A 12,435-nucleotide genomic window follows, 5' to 3' on the forward strand; every position below is an offset into this window, starting at 1 on the left:
CTAGGGGTCTAATAAGAGTCTTGTGACAGGTGATACAGCAATGGCCTCGGGCTATATGAGCCCTTCCAGAACTAAAGCACTAATATGGCCGGCATCCTGTTAAACTCCAATACTCGATTAAAATAATTAATATCCAGCTGGGATAAGTACAACTGCTGTTTACTATTTAAAAATACCCAACACAATTAAAGGCCAGTGGTGTGTCAAGCCTTTTTTTATTTTAAAATCAGACTTCAGATGAGGGGGATTGTGGGGCAGTGGGCTTTGGCAGGACTTGTGCTCTCCTTGTGACTTTGGTTGAAACAGCAGCCTCACATCTTGCGGGTTCTTTTTCACATGCTCTCTCTTAACCTTGGCCACTGAAAAAACAGACACCCTCCCTGGCCATCTTATAACTTAATCAAATCAAAGTGCTTGAATGTCCAGCCGAGCTCGTTTAATGACTGGCAGCCATTTTCTCAGATGGTGGGAAAAAAAATAGGCACATGATAACTATTATACAGCAATTATCCTTACTACGTTACTAGCCCTTAATACTATCCACATAACTGTTATTTATGTGAATAAATCTTCCACTTCATTGGCCAGGGGGATGCAGAACACAAGGCCCATATTTACAATTTCCAACCATCATCATGGAAGCATATAAAAAAAACTACCATTAAACTGATTAGCGGTGCATCGTGAATGTGTGTTCTCTCGGTACACTGCCGACTCCATTCACCTGTTCTGAAGATCCATGCCTATAACATGAACACTCAGCTAAGCTGCAAAAATAAATAAACAAATAAATAAATAAATAAATAAATAAAACCCAATATGCTCTATGCTGATATTCCCATGGTTTATAAGAATAATTTATTTTTGTATGTGAGAGGCTAATCTAATTTGAAGAGAGAGCCCACTATGTATGTGTGTGTGTGTGTGTGTGTGTGTGTGTGTGTGTGTGTGTGTGTGTGTGTGTAGCCTCCCCGAGCTAGCTGTGAATGGTGAGCTTGTGTGTGTGTGAGCGTCTGTGCTCTGTGAAGGCCTGTGTTCTCCCCTGCCTGAAGGCTCCCTCTCCTCTCCCCTCGGCTTCAGGGGCCCCAATTACATGAGCGTTATTAAATAACCAGCTCCCTGCTCAAAACATGCTATTATTGCCAATCGGATTGTGTGCAACAACAACGGGGGAAAAAAAATCGAACAAAACATAAAAACGTCCCATTCATTTCAGTTATCACAATCCTGTCACAGGATTGTTAAGGGAGGGGGTATTATTTGAGAAATTCAATTAGTCTCCACCTGCATATTGAGATCTGTCCACTTGGCTTTGGCCCTGGGCTGGACTTATTTGTTGGTTGCTTGGCATTGTGCCTACACCCTTATCAGGGTATGAATTGAGTACAAATTGAAAAACCCAGACAAAAACACACAAGTGGTAGTAGACAAGGCACTTCCCCAGTAACAGACTTTCCGATGACACAGTTTAAACTTCCATACATGTCAGACAAAGGCAAGTTTTAAAAAGACTTTTAAAAGCCTTGAAACTTCAGTAATATTATTAAAAGTAATATAAAGTGAGGCTTCAACACACAACAAAGTGTCACAGTTGTGCTGCGGAGACACTGCTCTTGAGCTCTGCAGACATGACGATCTTTTACCTGCAGCATGACCACATTGTCGCCTTCAAATGTCACAAAGACATCAGAGTCACACTTCAACGATGGGATCCTGTTTTCCATCATAAAGCCCTATGAAAACACAAGAGGACTCTTAGACATCTCAGGTGAGTGTGTCCATTCAGTGTGTGTGTGTGTGTGTGTCTGTGTGGGTGTGCCAAGTCAATATCATCTCATATTTTTGAAAGGATGTCTTCAGAAAACTATACAAAGGCAAATAAATACATGAACTTGTCAGGGGGAGACTGTGGTGTCACATGTGAACCAAAAGTGGAAAATGTCACGAGTTTGGGGTAAAAACATACAGCACACCCTCTCCCTAGCTGATGTGCGAATGCTGTGGTTTTTCAGAGTAAAAAATTAAGAGGTCTGTTTTTCCAAGTCAGATGATTTGGTTAAAGTTGGTGATGCATTTGGAAACATATGTAAATAAAAAATGTTGTGCTTTTTTTTTAATCTATGTATGTAATTTACCATGTAACTGGAGTTAACATCCAATCGGGTAATGACACCAACTTCAACTTGAGTGAGACAATGAATGGAAAGTTTCAGTGGCCTCAAAAATAAATAAAACATATCCCCAAACCTCAGTGCAACCACACAGACATGGGCTATCAGATTGAAAAACAACAAGCACCGGCCCATCATCGGTAGTGTTTTGCTTGGCTGCAGCCCATTCTAATGATGATATTAATGTACCTCATATACACACGTCACCCCCACTCATATACACAGATACTTGCACACGCACAAACCTACACCCACACTAACCCCCCCCCCCCCCCTCCACACACACACACACACATAGCTGCTCACCATGCCGCCTGTGCATTCACGGCACTCCTGGAGGCATGCCAGGTTCTGCCAGGTGCTGTAGGCTTTTAGGCCAGCCACCAAAGCCTGCAGGGAGCGATTACTCTGGAGGTCCTGCCCCTGACTCAGGGCCTCGTCCATCAGCCGTGCTGCGTACCTGTGCACATACGCACACACACACACACACACACACACACACACACACACACACACACACACACACACACACACACACACACACACACACACACACACACACACACACACACACACACGGCACAAAGGAATATCCTCACCATCCAGTCACTCCACCCCCACCCCCCCACCCCCGAGACACCTCGTGGCAATAACAGGATATGGTCATTCATTTATATTACAAACCCAGTAATATTCACCTGTTGGCTAGGTGATGTTATGTGACTTATTTCTGAAGTGGTAAGTGGTCACCTGAGCCAAACTGCAGGACAGCGGTGCCATTACCTGGTTGTGAATGTCAGAGCCAATGCGGCTGCCAGGTGTGGCATGAGTCTCAGGTACTGGGTCTGGTGCTCGATGATCTTCACCTCATCCTGGTCCTTGGGCCCAAACTGCCTCCGACTGTGACAGGAGGTTCAAATGTAGACAGAAGGCAATGGAAAAGTGAGTGTGTGGGTGTGCACCGGGCCATGCTTGCATACATGTGTGTATGAGAGAGACAAAGAGGATGTACTGCAAAGGAAGAAGGCTGTGTGTGTGTGTGTGTGTGTGTGTGTGTGTGTGTGTGTGTATGTATGTGTGGGGGGAGATGTGTGTGTAAATGTGTGTGTGTGGCTGCTGAGTTAGGGAGTTTGTGGCTGTGCAGTGGAGCCGGGTGCACCTGTTGCACTGGGACCACCGCAGGGCTTATCTGTTCATCTGACAGGCTGCAGGTGGCTTCCCCTCAGACACAACAGAGTCACTGGTGTGTGTGTGTGTGTGTGTGTTTGTGTGTGTGTGTGGGACAGGGGGTTGCATGAGGAGAGTGCTTTAGACCAGGGGTGTGGTGGGGCAACATTGGCCTGGCTAGCGTAGTTATTTTATGAGGTTTAATTTACATGACTTCAATGACCCAAATATGTTTGTTTTTAATGACTGACTGTCCATTGTATTGTCTTTCGGGTGTTAAATGGGTGAGAGTTTAAATACTAAACGTAACAGTATTCTGGAAGTATTCTGATAAACATGGTGTAACGTTTGCCAGAGGAACTGCACTTATTGGGTTAAAAGCTACTGCTATACAGATGTGCTAACCAGAGAGATTTACAGGTCTGATGGAGAGTTTGGGTTCTTCTGTAGAGGTTTGTCAGTCATCTTCTATGACCCCTCTCCTGACCACAGAATAGAGCACACCTGTGTTTTTGTACTCGGAGAGGAAGTCCTTGCACACAAGGGCCCCCACCCCCTCTCTCTGACACATAACTACTGCCTCCAGTGTTGCTTGTGGCAGGGGAGTGCAACCAAACAGATGAAAATGACTTTATTCTGGGTAGCCAACCTTTAAAACTATTTTAATAGAGAAAATAGAGCAAAATGCTTGGGCTGGGTGTAAACAGATCAGCTGAGAGTCATCCGATAACCCTCGGTATGCCTTAACTACTACTAGGCTCTATTTTACTCAAAGACCTAACATTGCAGTGCGCAGTACTAAAGTCTAAAGACTTTGGTGGTACACAGCTCTATTTTCACCATTGAGAACTACAAGAGGAAAGTAGACGACACCCCACCAGGAGCACAGGACAACACTAGTAACCTGCATAGAAACCTGTGCAGAAAGCAGTTCATGCTCCTGGCACCACAGTGATAAAAGTGAGATACACTGTTATTGCTATATGAATATAAATATGAAGGCAAACTCTGTGGGTCAGGACACACCAGAAGGCTCACTTTGTCTCACTTTGAGATGTCTCACTTTGCACTGTAGACATCCTGGGCCCTAATTTCATTGACTGGCAACGAGCAAAGCAATGTGCAAAGTCAGTCACGCATGAAGCTATCAGGGGGGGTGTGTGGGAGCACTGCGCTGACCGACCCATGTTTGCGTTTAGGATCCTGCTTCATGGTATGAAACTAGCAAAATGATTTAGATTTTTTGATTTTGTCAAGTTATTAAATAAGCTTTAGCTCATGCACTCATAGCTTTTTGCTTGTGATTGTGCTCGTTGCTAGCTGCTGGTCGACGAAATTAGGGCCCCCGGTTTCCATCCACTATATTGTAAATGTGTTATAAGTGTGAGTGCGTTCTGTTTATGGGTGGTGCATTTGTGACTATATGTACAACTTTCTCTTTCTATGCGTGTGTCAGTGGGAGGCCTGTGGGGAGAGTTGGGTAGGTCTAGTGTGAGGATGCCAAAATCTCCCTCTCTCAGGGCTCAGCACCTCTGTGTGTGTGTGTGTGTGTGTGTGTGTGTGTGTGTGTGTGTATGTGTGTGTTTACGGGGATGCCAGGCACTCAGACAATCCCCTGCCCACGCATCCGCCCCCTCCCCTGGCCCACGCTTGTCTGAGACGAGGCCAACCACATGTGAGGAGGAGGCAGCAGCAGCAGCAGCAGCAGCAGCAGCAGCAGAGGGGAAGAGAAGAGCTCGAAAACAGAGCTGGGGAACACACACTCTGAGCAGAGACTCCCTCTGTACGGGATGTTCTCTGTGGCAAGCAAGAGCTCTGAGCGTCACAGCTACGCATTGTTTTGGGGCCAGATTTAAGCTGATTTAGTTCATTGATGTTCTTGTTGCATATGTTCTTGTTTGCATGTGTTTATCATCAGTTTATCGAGTCCAGTGCTAGCATGATTAATATATTCAATCCACCACGCGAATATCTAGAAAACAACAATTATGGACTACCCTGTAAATCTATTCACTTACAATTAAAAGATTCAGAGCAACTCAGTAATTGCACACCATTATGCATACTGCATGCATGCTATGCTGCAGCTCAAAATGCCTCAACCAGTCAGCAAGTCATGATATTTATGCTCAGAATGTTTAACTGGATGGTAAACAAGTATGTGAATACCTATGTATCCATGGCAAGTACACAAGTTTGGTGATCTAATCAATTTGTGTGTGATGTAATACAATACAGCTATGCAGTAAAACACATTACATGAGCATTACCCTATGGGCCAAAATAAGGGAATGGTACTCAGGTGGTGACAGGAGTTGGCAAGAAAAAGCTAAAAGTGAAGTGAGCCAACCTTTAAAACTATTTTAAAAGAGAAAATAGAGCAAAGTTATTTGGCTGGGTGTTGACCGATCAGCTGAGAGTCACCTGATAACCCTTGGTACGCCTTAACTACTACTAGGCTCGATTTCACTAAAAGACCTAACATTGCAGTACCAGCCTCTAAGGACTTCGGTGGGACACTGGCCTATAGCAGGTTTTCAGCCCTATTCTTCACCATTGAGAACTACAAGAGGAAATCAGACACTCTACCTGTGGCTGTAGCGTACTGCAATAATGAGCCCCAACTGCAAGAGAAGGAAAGACAACATCAAACATAAAAAAAATTCACACCCACATGCCACACACACGTGCGTGCACACACATGGATGTACATACATAGACAAGCACACACACACAAACACACACACGCACGCACGCAAGCACGCACACAGAGACTTAGTAAGATCTGTACTAAGACACAGACTTACTGTGATGCATTTATCTAAACAAGAAGTGTAAACATGAACTAGAAAAATCACTTAAGTGATGTAGGTGGAAATCAATTTTAACGTGTTTAAATCCTCATGCATCTCAAGCACTCATGCACTAGTGTGTGTAACCCAAAATCCTTGGTGTGTGTCAAGAGTAGATCAAAACATGACACAAGAAGGTAAATGAACAATGCACTATTTCGATTGCTACAAGTAAGAGACAGCCTCTGTGTTCAGTTTCAGTGTTGTAGGCTGTATGTCCTCGTACCAAAAGACATTCGGGATGTGCTTTAAGCCCCATGTTTAACCTATGTAACTTAAGATAATATTCAAGTGTAGAGGTTTCTGAAGCCCAAAGTCTTGTCATTATCATGAACATGACAACCAACAGTGAACTCCACAAGGAACTATTGCAACATTTCTAAATATGTCTCTATTTACATGAAATAAGGTGAAATATAATAGCCAACTAACTTGCTAATTCATGGAGGTAACTGCAATTTAATGTTTACTGAATATAATCCGATCAGCTTTGTTTACCAGTGTGGCCTACCAAACAAGGAAATCCTGTCTGCAGCTCAGTAACCATGACACAATAAAAATGATGGGACTCAGCAAATTTTTATGTCAGTGAATAAGCAACCTAAGAAGACAAGGTGACTCAAACTCAATTACATTTGAATTAAATTAAATGAAATGCAACATTTAAGAGAATGATAGTCCAGTAGTGTCAATCAGGCCTGCATAATGTCTTATGACTATATGACTCTGGCCCCAATCAAAACATGTTATGTTTTTGTAGAACAGGAGATGACAACTCCTGTTAGTACTTACTCACTTACAAGTTCAGAAAAACAGTTATATGCGTGATATAATCACATAAATGTAAAATAAACTCTATACCTCCAAATATGGCATTATTCTGACTAAGTAGCGTGGCCATAGTAATGCAGTGAAACATCCACACCTACTCCTTGTTTTCAGAGCTCTCAATATCAAACCTTTTGGGCTTGTTGTCCCAGGTGGGAGTCAGCTAAGGTTAATGTGACACACACTGTAATCTCTACAAGGGCATGATGTTCTATTGCTCCAGCACTACAGCAGGGACCTTGAACCTACTCCATATCTTTGAAGAGGAGCCCAGAGCACCACTGCAACTACTCAAGATACTTCTATGGAGAATTCTTAAACTATGTCTTGTAACAGAATGTATTTTTCGCACATGTGCCTTGTGTATGGTTACAGTGTCAGTTGTTTTTTTCACCGAAGGTCTAGAGTCATACTGGAAGTGATGGTACAACAGCGCCCTCTAGCAGCCCTGCTATAAGAATATAACAGAAGTGCTTACCCTAGCCTAGTGGGTAGGCAGCTCACTCTTTTACACCGGGGTTTCCTTCCCCAAATCTTTGTCTAATCTGCATGGCAAAACCTTTATTTATCCATGGTGGCTATATATGATGGGACATGCGTGGTTAAAAGCCTTGCCCTTACCTTCATGGCAGCCATAGCCTGGACAGTGAGGCCTAGGCGGGTGGGGGTCAGAGCTGCCAACATGGCATTGAAGCGGCTGCCCTTGCTTTGAATCGGAGAGGAGTAGACCCCATCCTCAGACACTGTACCGAACCTGGACCAAGGCAAGGCACACACACACACACACACACAAACATAAGTGATTGGAGAAACCAAACACACCAGTTGTATAACTCTGATAAATTACACAAACCTCAGTGAAATCTTCAAACTCACTTGCTAAGAAGGTTTTCCCGTGGTATCCGAACTTTGTTGAATATCAGTATCCCATTGTCAACTCCATGAAGGCCTGTATTAACACAGACCTACATATAACTATCCCAATCATAACAAAAACAGGAGGAACAGATGTGTAACAAAGATGAATGAAATCAATCGAACCAATACAGTGTCCAAATAAGAGCCTTCATTTACTGATACAATGAACCTGGAAACTAGGGATGGGCTTTATTACATTCAATAAATAAATATACGCATATTGTGCATGTGTTCATCACATTTTAAGATTAAAAACAATCATAACCATCAGGGCATGACATACTTAATGTATTGTGGTAAATTAACTTTTGTTGGTAAGACATTAGCGTTGGTACATTTCCCTTTAATTGCCCAACCCTACTGTGAGCCTATGAGGAGAGACCACACCTTCCTTGTGCTTCATGTCAATAGCTGTGACTCCAGAATACATGACCCCATGCCGGTCTCGGATGGGGACGATGAAACAGTGCGGACCTGAAAGGAAACGCAAAAATCCTTAGGACCACCACAGGCGGAAAGGAATGGAAAAGTTAAGGTTAAGCTTAAGGTTTCTTCCTGATTAACGGGGAGTTTTTTCTTGCCCCTGTCGCCATTTTGCTTGCTGTAAGGGGGTTCAGGCACTGGGCTCTGTAAAGCGCCTTGAGACAATTTTATTGTTTTGGTGCTATATAAATAAAATATAATTGAATTAAATTAAATTAAATTGAATTGAATTGAATTGAATTGAATTGAATTGAATTGAATTGAAAGAGACAGAGAGAGAGAGAGGTGGCCAGACATGAGCACACAACAACCTAATGGCTGTGGGCGCTGCAAAGTACCTTGAGCCTCTCCATTCACAATAAGCTGAGCAAACACAGCAGCGAAGTTTCCCTTCATGGCATTGCCAATGTACATCTTCTGGGCGTCCTCGCATGGCGTGTGGATGATGAATTCCTGTGGAGAGGAGAATCCCAAAACCTCAGAGGCTCATCACTGGAGACAAGAAGGTGAATGGCTTAATACAATCATAGAATAAAGTACATACACTAGGCTTACATGTAGATTAATATATATTCTATGAAGTAAATAATACTGAGATCTGATTGAAAGTATTTCATAAAAGGAAGCTAAAAGTGTCTCAAATGGAAATGTTTAGTTGGGCATTATCATGACTTTAGTGTGGAGTGAGTTGTCATCCCAATTTTTTTTTATATATATATCTTAATCAAAATAATATTAGCTTGTAGATAAATGTGCTATAAGATTTAAGGACAGAACATCAATATCATGAGGACAGTTATGAGATTATGTGTTCTTCAGTGATTCCTGTTAGATTAATAAGGGACTCCTTGGCCAAAGTATATAATTTGTATTGGAATAACTTCATTGTATGACTTCATGATCTCACTGTTTAAGGAAGAATGTCCTCTGAATATTGTCATAATTGGTGGCTTGAAAAGAATGTCATCATGTACCCACAATACTGCTTCAATTTACTGAGCAAGCTTCCCATTTCTATGCAATCTTCCCATACATACAGATGTAAGAGGGGAAGAAGTGAAACTCCTCAGACAACTCTAAGTTGTGACTTTATATCCACTGACCCTGAGCCATCAGAGCCGTATCTATATCAAAGCAAATCCATAGCACTTCTTTTATCAAAGCTGAAAAATGATCACCATCTCTGCACTTGACGATAGGCTGGAATACTTTAACACTGTCACTTAACTCATAACTCATAACCACATACCCATTTCATTACAACCAGATGATTCATGCTGTGACTATGAATACATAGGGTGTCAGAAGACCAGTTGCTATATTAAGGGTTAGAAGAGACAAAAGATAGACGCAACACTTTGACAAGCTGTATAGTATACCTTCTCTATAGTACTGGGCTAGTGCTTACAGTGAACAATGACTTGTTGGAAACAGAAAAGGGTAAGAAGAACAAAGAAACAGCTATTGGGTACTTGGTACATGGTATTTGTTGATGGGTGAACTCTGCCACAGCACTTACATTCTCTCATGTCAAAATATTCAAATCAACTTTGCAAATGATGCAGGCCATTCATAGTGGATTCATGCCTGCTATGTTCACTACGATGCACTTAGCCTGCAAATACATAACGTTAGATGTGGCTTATGTTAAAGTTGGAGTCCGCGATTCTTTGGCTGTCCGGTCAGTGTGTGCACTCAGAAAAACTCTGGTGCTCATACACAGTCCTGGCTCAGCACGTGCCAATGAACATGCACAGAAGGGACGGGTATAATTTCATTGGCTGTTAAGCCCAAATATCAAAAACCTTTCAGCAGAATAATGGACTTTAATGAACTCTAACTTTAATGGAGCGATTCGGGCTCTGTTCCATGACTTCCAATAAAGTTACCTGAGTGGAGGGTTGATAATGGGCTTCAGTCAGGATTCCACGGACGTTGCTCCCGTGACCCCTCTCGGTCATGGCAAACATCCCGGTAAACTCCAGCTCCTACCAGACAATCCAAATATCAGCACAGACACACACAAAACACAACAGGGTCATAGTTTATGGTCAGAAATTATTCACAATGTAGCGCAGAATCGAATCACAATACTTGTTGTATTTTTTAAATGTAAAGAATCACAATAATAATGTAATGTGGCCAGAATATCATGATAGTATCGTATTGTTGCCTTTGTGGCAATTCCCACCCCTAACCTATACCATTGCTAGATGAGGTCAAACACAGTAACATTCTTGTAACCCAACGCTATGGTGAACAGAAAGCGACATATTCTATTGAGAATCATGTTAAATATTTGGTTCTGACTAGGAACATACCGATACAGGGAGGTACCACTGCTCCTTCTGTTCCGAGCCCCCTAGCTTGGTGACTGCACCGCCATATAGTCCACACACGACACCCAACTGCAATTCAAGACATGAATATATAAGGAATATAGTGACACATCAAACAACTGAATTTCACATGAAAACATTACATATGAAAATATAATGCAAATATTCCCAGCTATGGAGAAGTGGCGGTAACAAAGATAATGTTTAAAGTCAGTTGAGATATGTAGGACTGAATTCATATTGTGTAGTCTAACTAATATAAACCGAAGTGTTTCACGTGTGAAAATGTGACCGGATGGGCTACCTTTACACCAGTTGCCATATCTGCAGAGCATAGGAGCTCTGTGATTCCCAGGCTTTTAGCCAGAAAGGAGTTCTGTCCATCCTTCACCTGTAGTTTAATAACAAGATAGATTAAAAGCTGCCAACATCTGCACATTGACACTTTTCGATGACTGCTGTTCGGGTTTTTTTTATCCACCTGGTCTTTGAGCTGGCTTCGTATCTGTGGCAGTTTTAAAAAGTAGTGAAGTCTCTCGACCGTCAAGTCCCTTGTCTGGTCCAGAGTGAGGTCATAACTGTTGATCAAATAGAACGCATATTATTCCGGCCTACAATGGGGGACTACATTGAAATGGATCGCAGATGTGAGTTAAATCCAATACGAAACATCAAAGCATATGAACAATGTAAAAATACAGTATACAGAATACATAAACGTTAAGATAACCACAACACTCCGCAATGCTTTTAACTGCGACGACGTAACAAGTGCTGCGAACCCGTATAGACTACTTTGCTTTAGCGAAGGGCCGAGGACAGAGAGAAAATGTAATTACCCTAATAACCTACACAAATAAAGTTAACACTGGGCGGCGGCAAAATCAACAGCTCGTAGTGTTTGTCACGAAATCCGTTGACAATGTAGCCTAAATAGGCTAAGTTACCTGTTTGACTGAAACAATTCACAGCTGGAGATTTCTCCCCGAATTTGATCCTTAACTTCCCAGAATTCTCCATCAAGATATTTCGCTAGGGAGCTTGAGGAATATTTTTCAGCCATAGAGGCGTTATTTCCAGGTGTGATTTCCCTATCTGTCGGCACACCATTGACAGAGTAGAAATTGGCTGCATAGAGCGGAACTTCCGTGTTGTAGTGATGTCACTGGAGAGCTATATGTAACATTTTGCGTAACCAGTCATAGAAAGGTTTTTTCTGTGTGTTGTAGTTCGCGCTGTCTATTCGTGAATTATAGACTGAAACTGATGCCTGAAACAATTGCGCGTAGCCTTTTAGTCATAATCAAGAATCGTGTTTCGTTTAGGCTCACGATATTCACAGGAATAACAAACGTGCCAAACAAAATTTTAACCTCCGTTTTTAGGACTTCAAAATGCATTCACGCACTGCGGTAGGCTATTTCATAGCGCCTACAATACAGTTAAATGTGCATTGCCCTGCCTTTTCCGTCTTTTCCAAACATGGACGGTGAATATAAAACCCATATTTAATAAACATGAGGAAATGTGCAACTGGCTGTGTATACTACTACTAGAACTAACAACAACAACAATATTGTTATTGTTGTAATATTATTATTACTACTTATAATAATAATAAATGTTAATAATATCTTCATATCAATATTATTATTACTACTATCTTCTTCTTCCTCC

At 42.1% G+C, this 12,435-nt stretch overlaps 1 protein-coding gene across 1 annotated transcript in view; it reads right to left on the reverse strand.

The window, feature by feature from the left end:
• The window catches only part of acoxl (acyl-CoA oxidase-like), a 25,857-nt gene extending 13,828 nt beyond the window's left edge, over window positions 1-12,029 (reverse strand). Inside the window, exons 1-13 of the mRNA XM_012829842.3 lie at window positions 11,706-12,029; window positions 11,240-11,336; window positions 11,063-11,149; window positions 10,741-10,827; window positions 10,309-10,407; window positions 8,758-8,872; window positions 8,324-8,410; window positions 7,895-7,967; window positions 7,640-7,772; window positions 5,928-5,962; window positions 2,955-3,071; window positions 2,478-2,631; window positions 1,644-1,733 (exon numbers count right to left, since the gene is read on the reverse strand). Of these exons, the coding sequence (XP_012685296.1) occupies window positions 1,644-1,733; window positions 2,478-2,631; window positions 2,955-3,071; window positions 5,928-5,962; window positions 7,640-7,772; window positions 7,895-7,967; window positions 8,324-8,410; window positions 8,758-8,872; window positions 10,309-10,407; window positions 10,741-10,827; window positions 11,063-11,149; window positions 11,240-11,336; window positions 11,706-11,821 (1,290 nt within the window). The 5' untranslated portion in view covers window positions 11,822-12,029. The remainder of the gene's footprint in view (window positions 1-1,643; window positions 1,734-2,477; window positions 2,632-2,954; window positions 3,072-5,927; window positions 5,963-7,639; window positions 7,773-7,894; window positions 7,968-8,323; window positions 8,411-8,757; window positions 8,873-10,308; window positions 10,408-10,740; window positions 10,828-11,062; window positions 11,150-11,239; window positions 11,337-11,705) is intronic.
• Window positions 12,030-12,435: the final 406 nt, after the last annotated feature.

Source organism: Clupea harengus, chromosome 13 (assembly GCF_900700415.2).
Source record: "Clupea harengus chromosome 13, Ch_v2.0.2, whole genome shotgun sequence".
Taxonomy (NCBI): Eukaryota; Metazoa; Chordata; class Actinopteri; order Clupeiformes; family Clupeidae; genus Clupea; species Clupea harengus.